Source organism: Triturus cristatus, chromosome 8 (genome assembly GCF_964204655.1).
Source record: "Triturus cristatus chromosome 8, aTriCri1.1, whole genome shotgun sequence".
In the NCBI taxonomy this organism is placed as follows: domain Eukaryota; kingdom Metazoa; phylum Chordata; class Amphibia; order Caudata; family Salamandridae; genus Triturus; species Triturus cristatus.
The window spans coordinates 776,137,914-776,163,327 of NC_140591.1; the positions used below are offsets into that span (position 1 = coordinate 776,137,914).

General features: G+C 46.1%; 1 protein-coding gene across 3 annotated transcripts in view; it reads left to right on the forward strand.

Moving 5' to 3' along the window:
- The window catches only part of ATP11A (ATPase phospholipid transporting 11A), a 791,426-nt gene that overhangs the window by 538,800 nt on the left and 227,212 nt on the right, over window positions 1-25,414 (forward strand). For all 3 annotated transcript variants that reach the window (XM_085622216.1, XM_085622218.1, XM_085622217.1), the window contains exon 14: window positions 21,789-21,937. In XM_085622216.1, coding sequence (XP_085478342.1) covers window positions 21,789-21,937 — 149 coding nt within the window. The remainder of the gene's footprint in view (window positions 1-21,788; window positions 21,938-25,414) is intronic.

The window sequence follows — 25,414 nt, forward strand, 5'->3', positions numbered from 1 at the left end:
AATTTCTCTTGTAAAAAAAAACTCTGGTATCATCTATTTATAGCCTGGTGAAGCAGACAAATCAATTTTTTGACTGCATCTCAGGAGTCAATGTGAGGACGTGAAATTCTCTGAAGTTGAATATTATGATACTTGGGAGCACCTCATGTACACAGTGTAGGAGTAGCAATCACAACCATTACCAGAGCTGCAACTGGATAAGAACAGCTCGGATGTCGAAACATTTGTTTTTCTCAAGGCCTTTAGTTGGAAATATCATTTATTATTGGTTTAAGGAAGATATCGGTATCCAATTTTGGACACGGAGTTCATACTTGTTTCATAAGAGCAAAACAGGTTTCAATCGCCTAAGGCCAAACAATGGTGGGACAGAATGTCATCTAGGTGCCTATAATCAGTATTCCCAGTTTCAGAGTGTTCATTTGAAAAGGCTTGGTCATCCAAGTAGAAGTTCTCATCAGGATGCCCACTGATTAGGGGGAAGATTGAAAAAAATGTATGTATCATCTTCATAGAAAACATATTTTCTCCAAATAACCTTGTTAAAATGAACAGTCGTTTGAGGTAAACGTTAAAAAAGAGGCGAGGGAGACCAAAGGCTACAAAAAAAGAACAAGGAGAGACTTTAGACATAAAAATGGCCTGCAGCATTCAAGTCTGGAAAAAAATGTTTCCGGTTTAGCGCAGTTCTGTTACACAGTTTTTATCTAACTAAAACCTTTCAAGAAGCAGAGTGGTCAACTGTGTTAAAAGCAAAAGAAGGATCAACTTGTAGTGTATGGCTATTGCAGATTAAGAACCATGATTTCCATGATGGTGTCTGGATATGACAATATGGAAACAGGATGGTGTTTGAAAACTCAGCTATATGGCTTTTCAGTAATAGGATCTACTTCTCTCTAAGCACTCTCATTTCAACATGGTACCGTAATTTACCTAATTATCTTTTCTACAAACAAACAACCTCTGTATTTGTCTGGGGGTGAGTTGACACAATCACTGACACCCATTTGGTTAACCATATGTTTAAATATCCTGTTTGGCTGTGTGCAGTGTACACTTTACTCAAAGAGTGACTCGTGTGTTTGCACTCATTTATTTACACACTTGTTTGCTCATCATTGTGATTATTCTATTTTACAATGTATGTACTAAACCTGTAAACATGTAATCCAATCTGCCACTGGTTGAATACCCTAAGATTTCTTTTTTCACATTATGTATTTTTCTCTTGATATATACGATTTGAAGTCCTACTTTGGCAGGGTGTGGCAGGTTCTGACAAATGCCATTACAACTCTTAGGGTAAATGACAATTGTAGGGTAGTGGTTGGGTATAGGAATGATGGCACCACTCAGGAGATTATCATCTAGGTATGTACACTTTGTTAAAATTGATGACGGTGCTGTAGGTTGAGGAGCACGACTGATACCCCCCCAAAATTATCAGCCGTAGCTAACAGAAACAAGAAAAAATTATCCCCAGCACACGTAGACAGTCATTAAAGCGAGTATAATTGCATATTGTGAGCAACGATTGAACAAAGTTGAGTACAGTTTCGTAATTCTCTTTCTTTTACTTGACAATAAAAGAAAGAGAATTACGAAACTGTACTCAACTTTGTTCAATCGTTGCTCACAATATGCAATTATACTAGCTTTAATGACTGTCCACGTGTGCTGGGGATAATTTTTTTAATTTTTTTTTTAACTCTGAGGGTAACTCAAGGCAGAAACATGCCAACGATTCTTCGCATTAATCCCTGCTTTGTTTTGTTTACATTTCCTCTGGAGACAAGAATACAACTTGGGGTCTACCAGGCAATAATTTTAACTCTATCCTGCTCACCAGTATCCCCTCTGCTCTTTGCACAAAAATCAAGCACCCCCACCAAAATCCATAGGACACGCTCTGGCAACATCCATCTCCTCTTTTATAGAATTGTAGCCCACATTTTATGCTTCCAGGGGTATCAGTTTGAGGGGGAGCCCTATGATGAAGCATGACACAAATTGGGTGAGTGAGGGCTTTTATCCTACAGAAATGATTTTCCTTTCTTTGTATGTACACCGCAACAACCATTTTCATACCTGGAGTATCTTTTATGAGTTTTTTGAGGCACAGCTTAATTTGTTGACGAATAAGTGGCGGTGCCCAAAGCTTTGCTCAGAAGCCCGCGGCCGGCACTATCGCGCCAAATACTTAGGCCGCATACTCATGAATCCACCTCAGGCCTCTTTCATCAACTTGATCTCACTCCTGCAGGTTCCTTTTTTATCCCCTTGTTACGGTTTTTCCCCTCCCTCTGTCTCTTTCTCATTCTTTCTCCTTTGTACGTTTTCCCTCTCTTGATCTCTGAAAATGTTGGATGAGAAAAAATAAGTGCCAGTCCCCAAAAATAAGGTGGCCCCATACATAAGTGGTGGTCCCCCCCTTCCCCCCCCCTGCAACCACAGACTCAAAATAAGCACTGATGGGAGGTCATACTTATGCATTACAAGGAAATCTTTGTATCGAATACCGAGAACCTGCTGGTCAGACCATACGTAAAGGTATTGAGTTTCTACTCAGTATATAGTCATATGTAATCTGGAGCGTGAATGCTAAAGGCAGATACAACCAGGTTTTCAAAGAGCAGTTATTGATAATCACAAAGTGCAAGATAACGTTTCAATTAGAAAGTGGTGAATACAAAGAGCAAGCAAAGAGACGCCCAAGAATAAAACAGTTATTTACTCACCATAGCCTGAGTAAAGAGAGCCGTTACGACTGCAGCGCCAGGCACTGCAGCCAAGGCCAAGCACAGGGGTTGTGATTACGACACTGGTGAGTCTTGCCTAGTCAACTGAGGGCCCGTCAAGGCGGTCGGAACAGGAACATAGCAGTGGGTGACAATCAGACAGGTCGCAGATATCTTTGAAAAGTCAAACGTTTTTCAAGGAAGGCAAAGACTGAGGCTGTTTTTCCAAAAGTCCTCAAGGATGATCCAGTGACCAGCACATCTAAAGGCCTTAGAGATGGGCCACACAAACAGGTTGAAGATGAACAGCCAAGGAAGCAGGAGAGAGCTCCACCCTCAATGACACCCACTCCCAGAAATGGCTACAACACTGCCACTTTCCTGAAACCACCACTACTGTTCGGTACTGCCAAAAAGCAAAATATATTGTCGATAAATGAACTGCTTGGATAGAGGCATTTGATGATTTCATTGATGCACTTGAAGAGACTGAGAAAAAATAAAAAGATTATCCAGCATCTCAAAAATGTTGCTGGTGATGGTGTAAAAGAAGTAATAAAGAACATGCTGCGAACCAATGCAGTCACTTGCCATCAGATTAAAGAAGTGTTGACTCTCAACTTTAATTCAATGCCATATGTGGATTACGAAAGATACATCTTCAACCAGGAATGCCAGAAAACCATATTTGAATTTGTGGAGAAACTCGATACACTCATCAGACAGTGTAAGTTCAGTGAATTTAATGATGAAGAAGCTATGCGTCTGAGAGTTATTGATGGATGCTTGTCAGATTATTAGATGACCACTGCTGGAGTGAGTGTTAATGTACAGCCCTCAGACAGATTTGTAAAGGCTGTGGTAAGGAGAACCATTTTGTGACAGTTTGCAAAGCGAAGGAAAAAGTAAGTACGTCATGGCTAGAAGACAAAATGGCCGACATAACATTCCAGAAGCAACTTTCATCACACACCCACAAAGCCAAGCGACGACATCAGTAAAGACAAATCGACACTGAATGAAGTCGATCATCATCTAAATCATCGCCAAACAGTTCTTCTATATCAGTGTCAAGTGAAAGTGAAGAAAATGAATGTGCCATGTCAGTGTTTCCCTCAGAAAAGCTTGTGTTTGTTGTTTTGACCACTTGTGAAGAAAAATGTTGTTAAAGAAAGATTGACATGCCAGAGCACCAAAGTCATTCAATCATTGTCCGAAGATTACGCTGAAATTAAATGGTTGTTCGATACCTTTCATCATCGACAGTGGTGCATCGAAAAACAGTTTGCCTTAGGAGAAATACAATCAATTATCTCCATTACCGCAACTCACGCCATCGAAAACCAAAGTGTATACATGGGCTGCATTGATGCTCTTAAAAAGTCAAGCTTCATTTGTAGCGACAGTAAAACACAAGAAAACTAACATATGAGCACCCATCCATATGCTTCAACTCACAGCGTACAGTGCTTCTCTACTCAGTTTCAGCACAGTTGCTGGTATGGGACTGATTTCTGTCAATTGCAACACGAATGCTCACTACGAATTAGTAAGTCAGTTCCCTTCGTTATTTCATGGTTTGAAAAACCTTAAGACTATGAAAGTGAAGCTGCATATTAATGAGGACATCCATCCTGTTGCTCAAATTTGCAAGAAGCTACTGAGAAAGAACTTGAATTGTTACTTAAGCATGATATTATTGAGTGTTCCACTGGTCCAATGCCAAGTGTTTCTCCCATAGTAGTAGTGCCTAAAAAGCAAAGTGAAGGAGCTGTACTCCTATGCGTTGACATGCATCAAGCTAACAAGGCAATTTAACGAGAACGACATCCAAATCCACACATTGCTGGCATGATAACGCAAATAAATGGTGCAAAGGTCTTCTCTCTTCTTGATTTAACCCCTTCGCTGCTGCGGACATTCCGCTGCAGCGCTGGGGGGGGCAGGGGGGCAGCGCGGTGGGCCTGTGCTCATGACGGAGCCGCTCCGTCATGAGCCACAGTTGAGCTGTGCTCATGATGGAACGGTTCCGTCATGACTCCGCCCATTTGCGTTGTCGCCCCGCACAGGCGGGGAAACAGCGGCGCGCAGGCGGAGCGGCCGCCAACAGGATTGTCATGACGGAACCGTTCCGTCATGAGCACACGCCAACCGTGGCTCATGACGGAACGGTTCCGTCATGAGCGGGGAAGGGGTTAAATAAAGGTTATCATCAGAACTTGAAGAAGATTGCAACTACATTACAACCTTTTCTACATATGTTGGTCTTTTTCGATACAAAAGACTAAGTTTTGGTATGTCATCCGCTGCAGAACTGTTTCAAGACGTCATTCAACGCCTCATACAGCCTGTCATGAATACGTTCAACTACGGTGATGACATATTGGTTTTTGGAGCTACACAAAAAGACCATGATAAATCTCTTACACAAGTATGTAGTTTACTTGCCGATGCAGGTTTGACTTTGAATGCAGACAAGTGTGAGTTCCATAAGACACAGCTAAAATTCTTTGGCCATATCTTTTCTGATGGAGATATAACACCAGATCCTGCTAAAGTACCAGCGCTGTCAAATGCTGATCCAAGGCAAGATGTTTCAATTTTTTTTATTGGGTTTTACATGAGTGTCCATTTCAACACATGTACTAATAAATCAGGGGGTGCAGTCCCCCATTTACTTTACACATTATATATCAGTGAGATGTTCTGTTCATGGTTTACACTCTGCCCTCCCATCCCTGCAGCTTAACTTATTTCATACATTTCTGGCTTCTGCATTTCGTTCCAGTGGATTCCTGTTCTCAATACTCTATAGTACCCTATCCCCAACCCTCCCTCCAGGCGTGCCACTTACTATTGAGCTGTTATTCTCCTGCAGCTGGATAGCCCACCTCCTGCTTTTCATAGTACTCAAAACATGTGCATCCGCCATAGTTCCGCAGTTGGGATGACTGCACATTACATAAGTTGTCTAAGTACTCAGCTCTGTGTCATGCTCTGGTGCGTGTCTTCCACCTTACTTCCGCTGGGGCCTCCTCTAGTTGATCATCGTCGCGCATGTCTTCTAGGTTCTGTAGTAATACTACGAGTGTTTCCCATGCCCTCGTTGTCTCGAACGCCCTCTCGCTCCTCGTTCTTTTTGTTATCTGCATTCTAATTTTGCCTTCACATTCTGCCCATTTAACGAGATCCTTTTGCCATCTGGTTACACTCTGGCCGTTTTTACCTTCAAGTGCATAGTGATGTCTCTTTTAGTTAATAATAAACCCAGATCTAAAAGTTTGCTTGTTACTTTGTTTTTGGCTGTGTGGGGGGAACCAATGCAAAAGACAGGATCTTGGGGTTGTCTTACTTCCCTATCAGTTACATCGGACAATACTGCTCCAAAGCAAGATATTTCCATGATGCATTTATTTCTTGGCTTGGCTAATTAACTGTTCCAGATGCATACAAGACTTTGCCACTGTAAGTACTCCGTTGAGAGACTTGACGGGAAAGAATGTTTCAATTCATTGGTCAGATGAATAGGAGAAAAGTTTCAAGAAAACTAAACAAGCCGTTGAGAAATCTACTGAAATAGCATATTTCAATCTGAAGCTTCATACAGAGATTGTTGTTGATGCTAGCCCAGGCGGGTTAGGCGCTATCCTTGCACAACACAGTGCACACCCAAATGCTCAAAGGCATATTGTGGCATATGCAAGTAGAGGTCTGTCCCAAATAGAACGTGCTTACTCACAACCTTAGAAAGAAAGCTTAGTTGTGGTATGGGCTTCTGAACATTTCCATGTATTCCAGAACAGAAAACCTTTTACAATGGTAACTGATCATCAGGTTTACAGACTATATTTGGAAATTCAAAGGCCAAAATGCTTCCTAGTATTGAACGATGGGGTATATGGCTTCAAGAGTATGATTATTCCATTGTGCATCGTCCAGGGAAGGATCAGAATCCTGCTGACTACTTTTCCAGAGTGCCTATACAAGGTCACGGTACTCCATCCAAGATGGTTGAGGCCTATATCAACTTCATTGTAAAATCAAACACACCAGCAGCCATTTTGTTACCCCAGATTCTCACTGCCAGGGGCCATGATAGTGATATGTTAAAGCTGAAGGATATAATTACACGTCAGTCATGGAACCAAAACACTTGACCGCTCACCATTGATGGTGAATATCAAAAGTACAAAAATGTCAAGGATGAACTGTTCATAACTTGAGAAGGATTTATATTATGAGGTGTGAGAATCCTGATGCTTTAGAGTCTGAGACACAAAATAATTGAGGTAGCCCATGAAGGGCACCATGCAATTGGAGCCACAAAATGAGCTCTCCAAACCAGAGTTTGGTTTCCTTACCTTGATGACAGGGTTGAAAAAGAATTAAAGGCCTGTCATTTATGCAACTACCTTTCTACAAAAACTATTCACCACACCCTGAACATTTAAGAACTCCCGAAGCACGCTTGGGAGAGAATAGCCATTGAATTCTTCAGTCCACTTGACATTGGACATCATTTATTGGTGATTATGGATGAATACCCATGATTTCCACTAATTGAAGATTTTTCATGTACAAATCAAGAACGAGTCATTGAAAGACTAGATGGCATCTTTGTGACATGGGGTGTTCCAACCACAGTGAAGTGTGACAATGGCCCGTCTTTCAATAGTCGAGAGTCCTGAGATATCTTGAAGCATTTAAAAATAAAGCATCGAAAGCACACACCTTCATGGCCACAAGCCAATGGGCTTGTTGAGCGTTTTATGAGTACTCTAAAGAAAGTAGTGCAGTGTTAGACCTGTCAGCCCTTTGGGTGGTCCCTCCTCATCATTATTTATTTTGTCCCACTTTTGCCTCAAACCCTGTTTGAATTTTTCCTTTTTGGGAACCACCAGACTTTTTAGTGTTGCTGCAGATTCAGGGAGCCATTTTAGCTACCCCTGAAACTTCTGTCTGAGGGCCTGAAGCACAAAATGGTGGCCTCCTGTGACATCACCAGCATCCACTGGAACCTACCAGCACCTTCCAGAACCTTCCAGGAGATTCCAGAACTGTGTGACAGTTGGAAACCGTTTAGAATGTTGGGAGGATAAGAGAGGCAGTTGGCAGTTGGAGCTGGCAGTTGGCACCTGACTGGTGAAGAGAGAGGAGCACAAGAGTGAAGGAGGAAGGAGTGAAGCAGCAGGGGTGGAAACTTGTGCCTGGAGTGGGGTCCATAAACCCACCCTTGATACTTGTCCCTACTGATGGATCCCAGCCTATAGCCTGTGTGGGAAGAAGTCAGAAGAAAACCATCCTAAGGACCTGGACAGCAGGAACAGGCCTTAGAACCAAGAAAGCAGTAAGATTCTGACCTGAGAACTGGTTTCCCTGGAGCCTGGCGTCGAGTAGCCGAAGACCTGGAGCCCGAGGAGGAGAAGCGGCGCTGACTGAGGTAGCAGACGTCGTACCCGGAGCCGCCTGAGGTCGTAAGAGGGCGCCGGCGGAGGTCGAGAGGAATACCAAGGGTCGAGAAGGAGGTGAACCGAGGTCGAGTGAGCGGCGTCATCGGAAGGGTGAAGTCCGCCCTCCGGAGTCGTCGGAGACCGAGGTAGAGGAGCACCGGAGGTCGGGAGTGAGGATCGCACTCCGGAGTCGCCCGGAACCTGTGAGGAGGAGCACCGGAGGTCGGGGGTGAGGATCGCACCCCGGAGTCGCCGGAAGTCGACATCGAGGCCAGGCCGGCCGACGTCATCGGAGCCGAGAGCGCCATCGGACCGGAGCCGCCCGAAGTCGACATCGTGAAGAGACTGCCCGACGCCGTCGAATCGGAGGTCGAGATCGAACCGAGGCCACCGACATCGGACCGGAACCGCCTGCCGGCGTCGTCAAAGAACTGACATTGTGCCGAGGCCGCCGAGACCGAACCGGAACCGCCTCACGGCGTCGACACGACTCCAGCGGCGTCGGAACATCAGAAAAGGGCAGTAAGTGGAGTAGAGGGCGCCTAAGGCCCTGTGGAGACCTGAGAGACTACTCTAAGGGGCTAGGGAGGTGCTGAAACCCACCTGACTGTGCCTGGGGTGAACTGGGACTAACCTAGAGAGGTTGTGTGGAGAGGAAAGCCAGGGCATTGGAATTCCCCCCTTTGATCTACCTCAGTTTAGGCCTCAGCCTTTGCCTCAGCCAGGGAGTAGGACCCCCCAAGCCTTCCACACCCTACAAGCTGTGCCTGGGCCAAATCAGCCCTTAAGTATTGAAGTGTCATCTGATTCATGAGTGCTACTGTATACTTCTAATTATTTATTGAGGAAACTGTATTTATTAAGTTCTTATCTATTTAATGCTGCACTGTATTTATAGGTCCACAGGACTTGTTGGTGTACAGTATTTATTGGTACAGTATTTATGGGTACAGTATTTATTACCTCAAAGTATTTAATTGTCTGTATATATTGCACTTGTATTTATGCCCTGTTATTTATGATCACCCCTATTTATTTCAGCAAACAGCAAATATTTATTTGACCTGCTCTATTTAAGAATTTGTATATTGTGATTGTCTTATTTATTTTTCCAATCAGCAACTAAGAGAAAAAGATAAAGAAAGAATATTTTCATAATTTTTACGGTGTAGAGTCGTTTTTGGAACGGATGCACGCATGGTTATTGTATGGGTATATTGTATGCTTAGCACTGCGCCTGTTTCCTGACCACTCGAGCCAAGCTACCCCATTGTGTCGGGAAGGCCCTCCACCACCCTGCGGAGTGGGAGTGGGGCTGTTTCCAACATAAATTGGTGTTCAGTGGTGGGATAGAGCTGTGCCTACATATACTCAACAATAACTGTGGGTAGTCCATAGGCCTACACCGGGAGTTTTCTCACAGCGGCCTTCCTAATTGTGGGTTTTTGTTTTTTCCAAATTTACTCTGGTGGTGGGAGGAGGTATTATTAAAGGTACCACCCTACATTGTTACTGCACAAAACCTGTCCTCTAACCTGAGTGGGCAAGATGGAGTTTGTTCTTGAAAATCTAGACACGTACACTGTGGCCCAACTCAGGGAGTTTTGCCAGCGAGAGGGGGTGTACTGTCCCCCAGGAGCAAAGAAGGGTGCACTCCAAACCAGCTTAAGGGCTTGGGGGGAGGCACGCAGGGAAAGCAAGGCTGAGGAAGAAGACAGGGATGGAGAGCCTGACCCCGAGGGGGCTGAGATGTACCAACCTGAGGTGGGGAACCTGTCCGCAGGGCCCAGGACACTTTCTAGGAAGGGCAGCACTGTCTCTAGTGGGGGCTTATCCGAAGTGGAGTTAGCAGACCGGAGAGAGAAGAGACAGCTCACATGGGACTTAGCAAGGCTGGAAAAGGAGAAAGAGGAGCAGAGGATGGCCCATGAATTGCGACTGAAAGAAATAGATCTTCAGATTTTGAGAATCGGGGCACAACCTGTTCCTAATGGTGGCAGCCAAAACCAAGAGTCCACCAGGGAATCCAAACCTTACCTGCCAAAGGACATTGTAGCGAGCTATGGGGCAGGTGACGACATCGCCAAGTGGCTAGCAGCCTATGAGGTCTCATTGAGGGCCCATGGGGTTCCAGTGAAGTATTGGGGAGGGGGACTGTATAAGTACATGCCTCCAGCTGGTAGGGATGCTTTATTGGCCCTCGAAGAGGATGAGCAAACCCACTACCCCACCATGAAACTGGCGCTCATCAGAAAGTTTGGACTAACTCCGGAAAAGTACAGACAGAAGTTCAGGGGTAGTCACAAACTGGGCACACAGAATTGGGTGGACTTCCTGGACTATGCAAAGAAGGCAATGGAAGGTTGGATTCAAGGCAGTGAAGTAAGGAACTACGAGGAGCTGTTTGACCTAGTATTGAAGGAACACCTACTCGAGAAATGTTTCCCTGAACTGCGGCAACACCTGGTGGATAGCAAGCTGACCAGTCCCCGGAAGCTTGCTGAGGAGGCGGACATTTGGGCTAGTACCCGGGTGTCCACAAGGGGGACTGGAGGGGATACTCAAAAGGCCGGACAGGGCGCCCCCCAGAAGAAAGAAGGAGGGGAAAAGAAAAAGGAGTTCTCCAAAGGCCCCCAAAATAACTTCCAAGGGAAGGGAACAGGATTCACCTCTAAGGCTAACCCACCCAGAAACCCTAATCCTGGCCAGAGTCAGCAGCCAAGGGTTGTCCATTGCTACGAGTGCGGTGGCGTTGGACACTATAAAGGAGATCCGAAGTGTCAGAAACGCTCACCCCCTCCCACTGGAGGAAAGCCCCCCGGAGTAGCTAGTGTAGTGCTCGGGGAGGAGATGCCCTTAACTAAGGGAAGGGAGTGGGCGGGTGTCACTTTAGTGTCCCTGGGAGAACGGGAGATGGTTCCTAAGATCCAGGTGCCCGCAAATACTGCAAAGTATGGGCAGTGGATCACCATCAACGGCCAGAGAGGGGAGGCTCTGAGAGACACAGGAGCCAGTATGACTATGGTACGTAGCCAACTGGTGTCTCCAGAGCAAGTCATTCCCGATGTACTCCACCCAGCCGCGATGGCTGACGGCAGAACCGGCCACTATCCCGTGGCTGAGGTTCCCTTTGAATGGGGGGGGGTTGCAGGTTCACTTCGAGTTGCCGTAAGCCCTGCCGTGCCAGTCGATTGTCTGCTGGGCAATGACATGGAGCACAACGCTTGGAAGGAGGTGGAATACCGGACTCATACCGAGATGCTGGGTACACCTGACTGGGCCTGTGTTAGCACAAGGTCCGGGACTACCCGAAGAGGGAGTTCATTCCGGCTGGAGCCTGGAACAAAGGCCCAGCCAGCTGCCAGTCAAGGGAAGAACCGAGGACAGGAGGAGCCTGCCTCGGCGTCTCCACCCCGTAGGACGGATAGGCCACCGGAGGTGGTGGACCAGGAGTCTGCGGAGGGGGACGTTACCAACCTGGAGGACCTACCCATCCCGGCCGAGTGGCACGTGGAGGGAGGCCCGTCCAGGGAGGAATTCTGCCAGGGCCAGAGGGAGTGCCCTACCCTTGAGGGGCTGAGGCGACAGGCCGAAGCCCAGGCAGCAGGGAACGTTGAAGGGAACTACAGTGTTTACTGGGAGGATGGCCTCCTCTACAGTGAACCCAAGGCACCCCTACATGGATCGTCACGAGCCTTGGTAGTCCCTCAACGTTATCGAGCCTTCCTTTTAGAGTTGGCTCACGAGATCCCCTTGGCAGGACACCTGGGGCAAGACAAGACCTTCGCCCGTCTTGTCCCACACTTTTATTGGCCTCAGATGAAAGTGTCGTCCGATACCTACTGCCGGACATGTGTGTCTTGCCAAGCCAGTGGGAAAACAGGGGTGAAGCTGAAAGCTCCCCTGGAACCACTTCCTGTCGTTAGCACCCCCTTTGAAAGGGTGGGCATCGACATTGTGGGTCCGTTAGATCCACCAACTACAGCTGGTCACAGGTTTATCCTGGTTCTGGTGGATCATGCCACACGGTACCCAGAGGCAATACCTCTGAGGACCATAACAGCACCTGTTGTGGCTAGGGCCCTGATGGGAATCTTTACCCGAGTGGGTTTTCCCAAGGAAGTTGTGTCCGACAGGGGGACCAACTTCATGTCAGCATATATGCGGGCAATGTGGAAGGAGTGTGGAGTGACCTACCGGTTCACAACTCCTTACCACCCCCAGACCAATGGTCTGGTGGAGAGGTTTAATAAAACCTTAAAAGGCATGATCAGAAGTCTGCCTGAAAGCCTGCGGAGGAAATGGGACGTCCTCCTACCCTGTTTACTTTTTTCCTACAGGGAAGTGCCACAGAAGGGAGTGGGCTTCAGCCCCTTCGAGCTTCTGTATGGGCACCCTGTACGTGGACCTCTTAACCTGGTGAGAGACGGATGGGAAAGAACTCCCAGAAAGCTCCCCCAGGATGTGGTGAGCTACATGCTGGCCTTCCGGAGCCAAATGGCTAAGTTGTGGAAGCAAGCTTCTGACAACTTGGAAGCCAGCCAAGCAGTAATGAAGGCGTGGTATGACCACAACGCTCACCCGGTGGAGTTGGAGCCTGGCCAGAAGGTGTGGGTGATCGAACCAGGAGAGCTTAGTGCCCTCCAGGATCGCTGGTCAGGACCCTTTGAGGTGTTGGAGAAGAAGGGTAAGGCTACCTACTTGGTGGACCTGAAGACCCCTCGTCAGCCCCTGCGGGTGCTGCATGCCAACCGCCTCAAACCCCACCACGAGAGGCCCGAAGTCATCTTGATGATGGTGACTGACGGAGGAGAGGACGTGGAAAGCGAGCCTCTCCCCGATCTGTTTGCGTCTCAAGAAAAGGATGGGTCGGTGGAGGGAGTGATTCTCTCCCCATCTCTAACTCCTGAACAGCAGGAGGACTGTCGCCAGGTCCTGGGGCAGTACTCTTCGTTGTTCTCCCTTGTCCCGGGTAGGACTCACCTGTGCGTCCATGACGTGGACACAGGAGACAGCCCACCTGTGAAGTCCAAGATCTACCGGATGTCAGACAAGGTGAAGGCCAGCATTCATAGTGAAGTCACTAAGATGCTGGAGCTAGGAGTGATTGAACCTTCTAGCAGCCCCTGGTCTAGTCCGGTGGTGTTAGTACCGAAAGCTGCACCACCGGGTGCCCAACCAGAACTGAGGTTCTGTGTGGACTACCGGGGACTGAATTCAGTGACAAAGACTGATGCTCATCCGATCCCTAGGGCGGATGAATTAATTGACCGGCTGGGAGCTGCCCAATATCTAAGTACCTTTGACCTTACTTCGGGGTACTGGCAGATCTCTTTGACTGATGGAGCAAGGGAAAGGTCAGCCTTCTCCACGCCCAATGGCCACTACCAGTTCTGTGTGATGCCCTTTGGGCTCAAGAACGCACCTGCCACGTTTCAGCGCCTGGTAAACCAGATCCTCACCGGAATGGAGAGTTTCTCTGCTGCTTATCTGGATGACATAGCCGTCTTCAGTAACAGCTGGGAGGATCACTTGCGTCACCTGCAAGCTGTTCTCCAGGCCCTGAGACAAGCTGGATTGACGATCAAGGCCAGCAAGTGCCAGATCGGGCAGGGGTCGGTAGTGTACCTTGGACACTTGGTGGGTAGGGGAGCGGTGCAACCCCTCCAGGCGAAGATCGAGGCCATCATGGCCTGGGAACCCCCCAAGACACAGACTGAGGTCCGAGCATTTTTGGGCCTCACGGGATACTATCGCCGCTTCGTGAAGGGGTACGGTACCATCGTAGCCCCTCTCACGGAGCTCACGTCCAACAAACAACCTCGACGGGTAGTCTGGACGGAGGCTTGTCAGCAAGCCTTTGAGAGATTGAAGAAAGCCATGTGCGAGGCCCCGGTCTTAAGGGCCCCAGACTTTTCCAAGAAGTTCATTGTCCAGACAGATGCATCAGAACATGGCATTGGGGCAGTGTTATCGCAACTCAACGAAGAGGGTCTGGATCAACCCGTGGTCTTCCTATCCAGGAGACTACTTCCCCGGGAACAGAAGTGGAGTGCAATAGAGCGTGAAGCCTTTGCAGTGGTATGGGCTCTGAAGAAGTTGCGGCCATACCTGTTTGGCTCGCACTTCCTAGTTCAGACCGACCACCGACCCCTTCGTTGGCTGATGCAGATGAAGGGGGAGAATCCCAAGTTGTTGAGGTGGTCTATTTCCCTACAGGGGATGGACTTTCAGGTGGAACATCGGCCTGGAGTGGACCACGCCAATGCAGACGGTCTCTCAAGGTATTTCCGCCTTAGTGATGAGAACTCCCAAGGGGTTGGGTAGCTCTCCCCACTTTCAGCTGGGGGGGACGCGTGTTAGACCTGTCAGCCCTTTGGGTGGTCCCTCCTCATCATTATTTATTTTGTCCCACTTTTGCCTCAAACCCTGTTTGAATTTTTCCTTTTTGGGAACCACCAGACTTTTTAGTGTTGCTGCAGATTCAGGGAGCCATTTTAGCTACCCCTGAAACTTCTGTCTGAGGGCCTGAAGCACAAAATGGTGGCCTCCTGTGACATCACCAGCATCCACTGGAACCTACCAGCACCTTCCAGAACCTTCCAGGAGATTCCAGAACTGTGTGACAGTTGGAAACCGTTTAGAATGTTGGGAGGATAAGAGAGGCAGTTGGCAGTTGGAGCTGGCAGTTGGCACCTGACTGGTGAAGAGAGAGGAGCACAAGAGTGAAGGAGGAAGGAGTGAAGCAGCAGGGGTGGAAACTTGTGCCTGGAGTGGGGTCCATAAACCCACCCTTGATACTTGTCCCTACTGATGGATCCCAGCCTATAGCCTGTGTGGGAAGAAGTCAGAAGAAAACCATCCTAAGGACCTGGACAGCAGGAACAGGCCTTAGAACCAAGAAAGCAGTAAGATTCTGACCTGAGAACTGGTTTCCCTGGAGCCTGGCGTCGAGTAGCCGAAGACCTGGAGCCCGAGGAGGAGAAGCGGCGCTGACTGAGGTAGCAGACGTCGTACCCGGAGCCGCCTGAGGTCGTAAGAGGGCGCCGGCGGAGGTCGAGAGGAATACCAAGGGTCGAGAAGGAGGTGAACCGAGGTCGAGTGAGCGGCGTCATCGGAAGGGTGAAGTCCGCCCTCCGGAGTCGTCGGAGACCGAGGTAGAGGAGCACCGGAGGTCGGGAGTGAGGATCGCACTCCGGAGTCGCCCGGAACCTGTGAGGAGGAGCACCGGAGGTCGGGGGTGAGGATCGCACCCCGGAGTCGCCGGAAGTCGACATCGAGGCCAGGCCGGCCGACGTCATCGGAGCCGAGAGCGCCATCGGACCGGAGCCGCCCGAAGTCGACATCGTGAAGAGACTGCCCGACGCCGTCGAATCGGAGGTCGAGATCGAACCGAGGCCACCGACATCGGACCGGAACCGCCTGCCGGCGTCGTCAAAGAACTGACATTGTGCCGAGGCCGCCGAGACCGAACCGGAACCGCCTCACGGCGTCGACACGACTCCAGCGGCGTCGGAACATCAGAAAAGGGCAGTAAGTGGAGTAGAGGGCGCCTAAGGCCCTGTGGAGACCTGAGAGACTACTCTAAGGGGCTAGGGAGGTGCTGAAACCCACCTGACTGTGCCTGGGGTGAACTGGGACTAACCTAGAGAGGTTGTGTGGAGAGGAAAGCCAGGGCATTGGAATTCCCCCCTTTGATCTACCTCAGTTTAGGCCTCAGCCTTTGCCTCAGCCAGGGAGTAGGACCCCCCAAGCCTTCCACACCCTACAAGCTGTGCCTGGGCCAAATCAGCCCTTAAGTATTGAAGTGTCATCTGATTCATGAGTGCTACTGTATACTTCTAATTATTTATTGAGGAAACTGTATTTATTAAGTTCTTATCTATTTAATGCTGCACTGTATTTATAGGTCCACAGGACTTGTTGGTGTACAGTATTTATTGGTACAGTATTTATGGGTACAGTATTTATTACCTCAAAGTATTTAATTGTCTGTATATATTGCACTTGTATTTATGCCCTGTTATTTATGATCACCCCTATTTATTTCAGCAAACAGCAAATATTTATTTGACCTGCTCTATTTAAGAATTTGTATATTGTGATTGTCTTATTTATTTTTCCAATCAGCAACTAAGAGAAAAAGATAAAGAAAGAATATTTTCATAATTTTTACGGTGTAGAGTCGTTTTTGGAACGGATGCACGCATGGTTATTGTATGGGTATATTGTATGCTTAGCACTGCGCCTGTTTCCTGACCACTCGAGCCAAGCTACCCCATTGTGTCGGGAAGGCCCTCCACCACCCTGCGGAGTGGGAGTGGGGCTGTTTCCAACATGCAGCATGCCACTCTTGAGAAACTCAATTATCAAACTGTATTGAATTCCACCTTGAGAGCTTTTCGTTCAACACTCGTCTCGACCACAGGTGAAAGTCCTACAACTTTGATGTTCAGGAGAGCAATGAATACCAAGTTACCTCAGCAGACCAATTAGAGAAAGAAAGATGAGACAACAGCTCATGAGGAGGACTTGGTTAACAAACAAAAGATGAAAATGTGTGCTGACAAAAGACAACATGCAAAGAACATCATCTTTAACAGAGAAGATCCAGTGCATCTGTCTACTAAGGGATGCATGGTGACTGCCCAGCGGCCTGGGAAGTCTGTTACGTGAAACTCTTCTAATTTCAGGCACTTGACCAATCGTTCATCCTATGTAGTAGTTGAAAGAGAGATTGGGTCTAAAACATCAGCAACTGCTGTTCCTTCTACACCATTGACGCAGATCCTAGACATCGGTGATGACACCTCCCAGTTTACCAGAACAAGATCAGGTTGAACAGTTAAAGTGGCAAGAAGATTGATTGATGAGATTGGAATGTGTATGTCTATCTATATTAATATTTTGTAAAAAATGTAATTTTTTATTTAACAGAGGGGGAGATGTAGTGTCTTGCGAATTAGAAATTATGGGACCCTTTTAGCTCCAGATGGACTCCGTCGAACTGTGACGTAAGCGTTAGAGTGGAATGCATTGAAGGCTGGTTTAGAATGTTGCGTTCGCAGTTACACTCAGAAGAATAAAGATGGGTATTACTAAGCTCCGTATGTGGCATAGTCCTTTGCGGGTACTCAGGCTGGGGAGAACGCTACAGGTGGGATCCCCCTGTTTATAGATCAGAGGTAAAATAGAGACCTGCTAGGAAGATGGAACAATCTGGGATTTGTATGCCCAAATAAACATCTTGGTCTGCCAAGGTGGCCAAAATTCCAGATTGGCTATAAAGAGATTATTTGGTAGACCATTAGGACCAGACCAGAAGTGCCTTGAGATTTAGATGCTTTGATGATTTTAGAGAGAGAGCTACTTTCTAGAGGGGCCTTAGCAAGAGTTGAGGCATACAGAATTTCCTAGCTGCACACATTATCCATGTACAAAGATTTGATGTGAGAGACCCAAGTTTATTCTGGAGATGAATTACACACATCATATTCAAAATTGAGGTCGAAAATTAAGCTTCAATAGGTTTTGGAGCTGCAAGACGTCCGCAATTTAGGTACTGTTAGCCACTGCTGATGCATATAACTCCTTCCAGTTTCCCATACCTTACGTTTATTATTTTTCTTTAGTATCTTAACCCTTTCTAACTAGGAACAAAAATAAAGGATAAACTACTACATTTTCTTACCTTTCTGTTCAAAAGCCTTTTTCGCTTACTTTTTTTAAATTTTTTATTAACTAACATTTTGTATATACTGAACTGATTTTCTGGTGTTTTGGGAAGTGGTACAGTGCTCAAGTATATATTTAATTATTTTTCCCAGAACAAAAGCTCCTTTTGATGGATTTTTTCCCTTCTCAATAAAACCAAGCAGAAGCGCTCGAAGCTCGTGTGTACCCATCCGTTTAATAAACTTCTCTCAAACTGATGTGGTCCAAGAAATACGCTTTAAACGCTAGCAGCCATTAGGCTTGCCTACTTCCTGTGTTCATGTCTTGGAAAATTATGGTACAAGAGTGTCTGTTAGGCAGCAAAGTCTCTCTCTGTCCTTCTAATGATTTCAAAAGAGGTAAAGAGTCCAAAGGTTTGGGGTGAAACTAAAGTGAGGTAAAGAGTCCAAAGGTTTGGGGTGAAACTAAAGTGAAATCAAGTACCGCATTTCAGTAATTCGAAAAACGAGTGTACTTCATTGGGATATGTTATGTTATGTTAAAAGGGATTTATAAAGCGCTCGGCTACTCAAAAAGAGTGTCCCGGCGCTAGAAGTACCTGCCCGACACCAGGAGCTCACACACGACTTCCTGTCCTGTCATAGCGACGTATTGCAGTCTATAGGGGGAACAGCCAGGTCTTAAGATGCTGTCTAAAACTGAGGAGTTCAGAATTGCTTCTGAGGGCCAGAGGGAGGGTGTTCCATAATTTACTAACAATCACCTGGAAGGAGCGACCTCCCTTCCTGGTTAGAAAGAACTTTGGCACCCGAAGCAGATAGAGAGTAGAAGATCTTAACGTCCTCACAGGGCAATAGGGGATGATTCTCTTTTTAAGATAGGAAGCCCCTATATCGTGAAGCACTTTAAAAGCAAGGACCAGTGCCTTGAAATTGGTTCTATATTTTACTTTGAGCCAATGAAGTGTTTTGAAAAGGCTAGACAAATGGGTCCTAGGACCGACCCTCACAACAGCCCTGGCTGTAGCATTCTGAACCAATTGCAGACGCTTCATCAAAAATTTCGGGATGCCCAGATAGAGAACATTTGCGTAGTCTAATCTGGAGATGATAAGAGCCTGAACTACAGTCTGTCTATGAGGCATAGACAGAAGGGAGAGAAAATTCCTCATCATTTTGGGAAGCCTGAAACCTGTGCCCGTCACAGATTTCACCTGCGATTTCATAGAGAGATCTGAGTCCAATAAGACTCCAAGATTTTTCACTGTAGTCACAGGGTTGGGTGAAGAAGGCTGGTCCTGTGGCCACCAATTTTTCCACTCGTCCCCAGGAATGTTTCCAAAGAAGATAATTTCAGTCTTAGCCGAATTGCAGGACAGCTGGTTCAGATGAAACCATCTAAAAATATTGGACAGACATTCCCTGATTGAAGATTCATTAAAAGGTTCATCCTTCCCATAAGTAAACAAAATTTGAGAGTCGTCAGCATATGTTATAATCTTGGCTCCAAATGTTTCAGCAAGAGAGGCCAATGGGGCCAAAGAGTCGAGCTCAACACGGAGCCCTGGGGTACTCCCACATTTAATTGGGGGAATAACAGCAGAGAAAGGAGGAGACCAGACTGATTGTTGACGCTCATTGAAGAAAGAGGAGAACCAGTTAAAAACCGTGCCCCGTAGGCCGCATTCCCTCAATCTCTGAAGGAGGCGGTCGTGGGCCACGGTATCGAAAGCGGCTGAGAGATCAAGCAGTATAAGAACTGCTTTACCTCCTCTGTCAAGAGTGTTCTTAATGCTTTCAGAGATTTCTAGCAGAGCTGTCTCAGTACTATGATTTGCACTAAAGCCAGATTGGCTCGCATGAAGAGCGTTGGTGGTTTCTAGATGATTAGTAATTACTGCATTCACATATTTTTCCAAGGTTTTAGCTAAGAAAGGAAGCAGTGTGATAGGCCTGTAGTTGTTAGTGACTGCTGGATCGGCCGTGGTTTTTTTTAGAAGAGGGAGTATCTTGCCCCATTTCCATCTCGCAGGGACAGTGCCAGTGCTCAGTGCCAAATTCAGCACGTGATTAGCGGCCGGATTCACAACTTCTGCAACAGATGCTAATATTTTGGCGGGGCACGGGTCAGAAGGCGAGCCAGATTTTAATGCTCTCATAATGGTTAGGGAAGCATACAGGGGTATCGGCGGAAATTCTTCCAATATATCCGTCTGGGAGCCGCCAGAGAAGTCGGAGACACTCTCTGAATTTGACTGTGGGGATACAGCAAAGGAGTCCTGAATGGACTTAATCTTGTTGTAAAAGAATGTAGCAATATTTGCAGTCCATTCAGCAGTAGGAGTGAAGGAATTCTGGGTAACAGTAGGGGTAACGAAATCCTTTACTACTTTAAAAAGTGCCTTGCTGCAATTGTTTGCGGACTCAATTTTATCTCCTAAAAACTTTTTCTTCTCATTACGGACTTTCGAGAAGTGGGCTTTAAGAGCCTGTTTATAAATGAGCTTGCTCTGGGGGAGATAATGTTTCCTCCAAGAGCGCTCAAGGCATTTACAGGCTTTTTTACTCTGCCTCAGTTCCTCAGAGAACCAGGGGGCCGAGGGGCTATTCCGCGTGTCTTTGTGCACTTTGGGAGGAGCCAGGTGGAGTGTCCATGTATAAAGCCAATTATCAAGAGTAGATACTGCATCCTCAAGAAGGCTTTCCGCCGGAATAGGGTGATGAGTTAAAATATTCGCTAAGGTTTCGGGGGTAATATTTTTAAAAGATCTAGTTTCTTTAGATTGAATGCTGGGTAATGACCAGGACTTATGACGTTCTACAAGCATCCAGAAGGTAAGCAGGAAGTGGTCCGACCAAGTCAGAGCTAAAGGATTGTCTAGTTCAATGTTATGGGACGAGAAAATCTGATCTAAAGTATGGCCTCTATCATGCGTTGGGGAAAAAACAAAAGGAGGCATGCCAAAGATATTGAAAGATTCACATAGCTTTTTAGCCTCCAGGTCAGTATTCTGGTCAAAATGTAAATTAAAATCACCTAGAACCATACAGTGTTTATATCTAGCAGCAATGGGGGCTGTAGCCATAGTGATAGATTCAGATATCAGGTAAGTCTTCCATTCTCAATGATCGTAAATGACAGGATGTAAAAATATTAATAACTTGGACTCTTGTGCATCACGGCGAAGAGGTTAATTACATCAAGGATGCCTGAATACGATCTTGCATGTACACATAAAGTTTCCTCTGACAAGTTCAGTGTCAAATTAAAGGTTAGCATCACCTGTTAATAAAAACATGCACATTCTTTTCATCATCTAAAAACCTACTCTGTGAAAAGATCACTTTAGCACATTGCTCTGCTTAAACTTAGCCTCAGGGTGTAAGAAAACTTAAACCTAATAGCAGCAGCTGTGCTGTCTTACTTGAGTGAACTTCAAGCAGAAAAGAATCACAGCTAACTCCAGATTCATATCTCAGAACGATTTTCCCTATAGAACAGTATGTCAGTAGAACATCGTTCTACCACCATCCATTGGTTCTGAACCAGACACATGCTGTCAGAACATAATATGTTTTGAGAAGCCCCATCATACATTTTTGGATCAGAAGCAGTGACAGGGCCTCACTTCTCTCTGAAATGCATTGGACAGAATAGAGTTCTAAAAGGCTATATTAAGAATAAGTATACCAAATGGTATTCTGCGTATTGACATTCCTGATAGCCCGCCTCAAGAGGGATAGGTGCGAGGTAGGGTTTAGGAAATAGGATGTTTGCTTAAATGCATGGAGACACTGGGAAAAATACGGTCTGGGGTATGGCTAATAAGTGTTAAAGAACTGATTTTTATCTCACATTTTTATTATTGTTGTATTAGACATCTTTGAGCTCAAATTAAATATTGCTTTGCTTTCTTCACTAGGAGAGGGAGGAGCTTTTTTTCCGAGCTCTCAGTCTTTGTCATACAGTCCAAGTCAAGGAGGATGACTCTGTGGATGGGTTAAAGAAGACCACTCAACAGTACATTTCCTCCTCGCCTGATGAAGTTGCTTTGGTGGAGGGCATACAGAGGTACAGCATAGCTCTACACTGCTAATATAAAGAGAAAGTGTTTATTCGCAGAGACTTTGCCAATATATGGTAGTTTGTTTTGAATTTAGCAATTCCCTCTATGAATGTTTGCAGTTGTGTTGATATGTCTTTCTTGAATGTTTCATGAAAAGATATAGATTATTGCGAAGTTAAAAAAGATCAAAATCGTCATCTTTTTGTGGTGCAGTGTGAGATCTTAACTCCCATGAAGCAAAGAGGACGCTGAATGATAGCACTTTAATTAAAGTATCCAATGATTCCAAAACAGCTTGCAGAAATAGTTGAATGCCTTATACTTAAAACTAGGTCTGCTAAAAAGACCTTAAATAAAAATAAACACATTTTTATACATTCATGTTTTTATTTTTATTTTATGTAGCACAAACCTCACCTGTGGCTGACTGGGTGTTGAATAAGCTTACATTACCAAAATAGTCACACACAAAAAAATAACAATCATGACAACAAAACGAATGAAATCTTACTAAAAAATTGGTGGTCAATTCTCCTTGAAAACCTAGAAGTATAGGTGCGCATCTGAATGTCAGGGAAGAAAATTCCCAAGTTTTGGGCCAGCTATTGGGAAAGTCTGGTTGGAAGTACGTACCTTCCGGGCCTGAGTACGATATGCAGAGGATTTCTTGGAAGTATTTTGAGAAATCTCTGGAAGTCAGTAGTTTAGTAGCAAGACATGAGGGTTATTGTAGGACTTGAGTCTTGTAAGTCAGGCAAGCCGGCTTGAACAGGGTGCTTGCCTCAGTGAAAGGCCAGTGCAGGGATCTCAGTGTGGGTGTGAAACTGTTATTTTTCCTGGTTCGAGTGACAAGCCTAGCAACTGAGGGCAGTTCTACGATCTGTGGCACAAGAGCACATTTAAGTTGGCTGATCAGCAGTGCATTCACCCCATCAACGCAAAATAGTACTGGCATTTCAGAGTAATCTGCGCATCAGTACACTGATGTACTCATTAAAGAAAAACTGCATACTTGGCATATGTTTAAAACTTTTGGTGTAAATTTCAAGTAAGAAAAGGTTTGGCTGGGTCATCACTGTATTATAAATTGAAATCTATAAAACGTTAAGGCAGTTCATTTCTTGGTTATCCATCTCTATCTCGAGCTAGAATTCCCCAAGTTAGTAGCTGCCAGTTAGTTGATCTTCTTGGGGTTGGTCCCTGCCAGACGTTCGTATTTTTCTACTGCTAATTAGGGATGAATGTGTCCCCTGCCATTGAGGAAGAAAGTTAGGTAATAAAATCTGATGAGCAGTTAAACAGATGCCGGATCTGGCCATTCTTAAGGATATTCTTGCATAAAGGGGGGGACCAGTAGTGCTTGAAGGTCCAGCATACATGCTCCTAAAATAGCCATAATGTAACGAGTAGGGTATGCTATTCCTATGCTGAAAAATGATTGGAAGTATGGCAACCAGGTCAGTCTAGTCCCAAGGAGTCAGTGGCGAGCGTGACTCTTCAGATGCAAATGCCCTCACACACCCAGAAGGGTGTCATGCTTCATCATGGGCGATCTCCACGTCAGGCCGGCGCTGCAATGCCCGACGAGCACCTACAGAGGGGCTCTTTACTGGAGATCTTTTCGGTATGCCGTTTCGAAAGTGTGAAGCCTGGGTGTTGGGCTGAAAAGTGCAGATTGGTGTGAAATTATTCTGCCAGCTCTGAATACTAGAGTAGTACAGGTTAAAATATGTCAGAAGGTTCTCTAAAACAATTTTAATAAGTGAGTCCCCTAGTCTATGTTAAAAGAAGGTGGGTGCTATCAATAGAATTTATGATCTATGATAGCTGGTGGGCTGACATGTTTCTTGACCTAGTCAGTCCACGAAGAATCTGGTGGCAATTCTTCAGGACCAATAAATCCTGATCTACACAAGTGGCTGGAATAAGTAATTTCTCATTGACCTGATTCCCAATCACAAGGTAATTGCCTATATCTATAACAATACCTTACAAAATGTAAAAACTGACCCTATAATGGTGCGGTGTGGCTTCATCGATTACGGGCAAATCTACACACTAATTGCACGTGAGAATCCATAGCGAAGGTGCGCGGGACAACTTACTTAGCTATGAGCCCAGTAGGTTGTCCCGCACACCTTCGCACTCTGCTGGTCTCTGCTTCCTTGGCTCGGACTAATTTCCTGGGAACCTTGCGAATCCCTTTGGACATGGTTGTTCTGGGCTGCGCGATGTCCCATCATCATAATGTGTGCGTCTGCCCCATGGACTTTGTGCTCTGTATACACCTGTGCTCTGGGTCTCTAGTAATCCTTTGGTGCGGTACTGCATAAACTAGTTCACTCAATGCGCCTTCCTCATGTTTGGGCCCCAGAGTCGGCTCTCTACCACGTCCTACGACCACTTCTGTCGTCATCTACAAAAGAGCTGAGTCCTGATGCCACCGACCCTAATATCCATATTGTGCAAATCTGGTATGCACCTTGTACTGTCTCCTCGCTGGCAAAACTTTGGCAGATAAAGAGTCCAAACAAACAACAAGCACAGCAAGGCAGAACCATCACTCCCTGACTCACCCATCAAAGAGAAGACTGAAAAAGACAATACCATGGACATTATTCCTAAAACAAACTAGCAGATGCGCACAATCTGGCTAAATCCACCAAGATTAACACGATAGGATGCAGCAGGAACTTTGTACTATCAGGTCTGACATAAACTGTATTAACGCCAGATCGACGGAGGTGGAGGCGTGAATCAGCTCTATGGAAGTCAAACTGCGCCCTTTCAACTAGGGACATCCAGAAATTGCAGATTACCACCAAGACCCTTCAGAGAGATGTGGCTGAGTTAGAAGATAGAAACTGCATAGAAACCTGCACATTTTTGGCTTGCCGGAGGGTTCGGAGGATTCATCAGACTCTTGCATGGCCTTTCTGTAGAGATGGATTCCACAAATGACAGGTCTTTCTTTCGGGAAGGAGTTGAAGCTGGAGAGAGTGGTTTGTGTCCCTTTGTTAAAGTCTCATAATAAAAACATCACACACCCAATTATTTACCTCCACCCTCTAAGATATCAGCACACAGAGTTAATCCTCAGTTATGGATGCAAGAACAACCATATATTGTGCAAAGGCAAAAAAAATCTTCATCTCGCAAGATTATTCCAAACCTACAATTGAGATCAGAAAGGGCTTCCTTCGAGATCATAAAGGGCTTACTTGTACTTCAACTCAGGCTTAAGATCTCAAATCTGCAGTTCTCTTTCATCGGTCCAGCGAAATTTTGAATCCAGGTGAATCGGAGGTGCCAAAAATTCAGCGACCTCAGAGAACTGGAACCTTTTCTAGATGATAGAGACGGCGCCTCAATGGACACCCACCCAATGCCTTCCATCAAGCCCATGTCATAAAGTAAGAAGGTTGCGCCCATCTTCAGCTATATCCTTTACTACATGTCCGCCTGGCTGTATGGAATTTTTG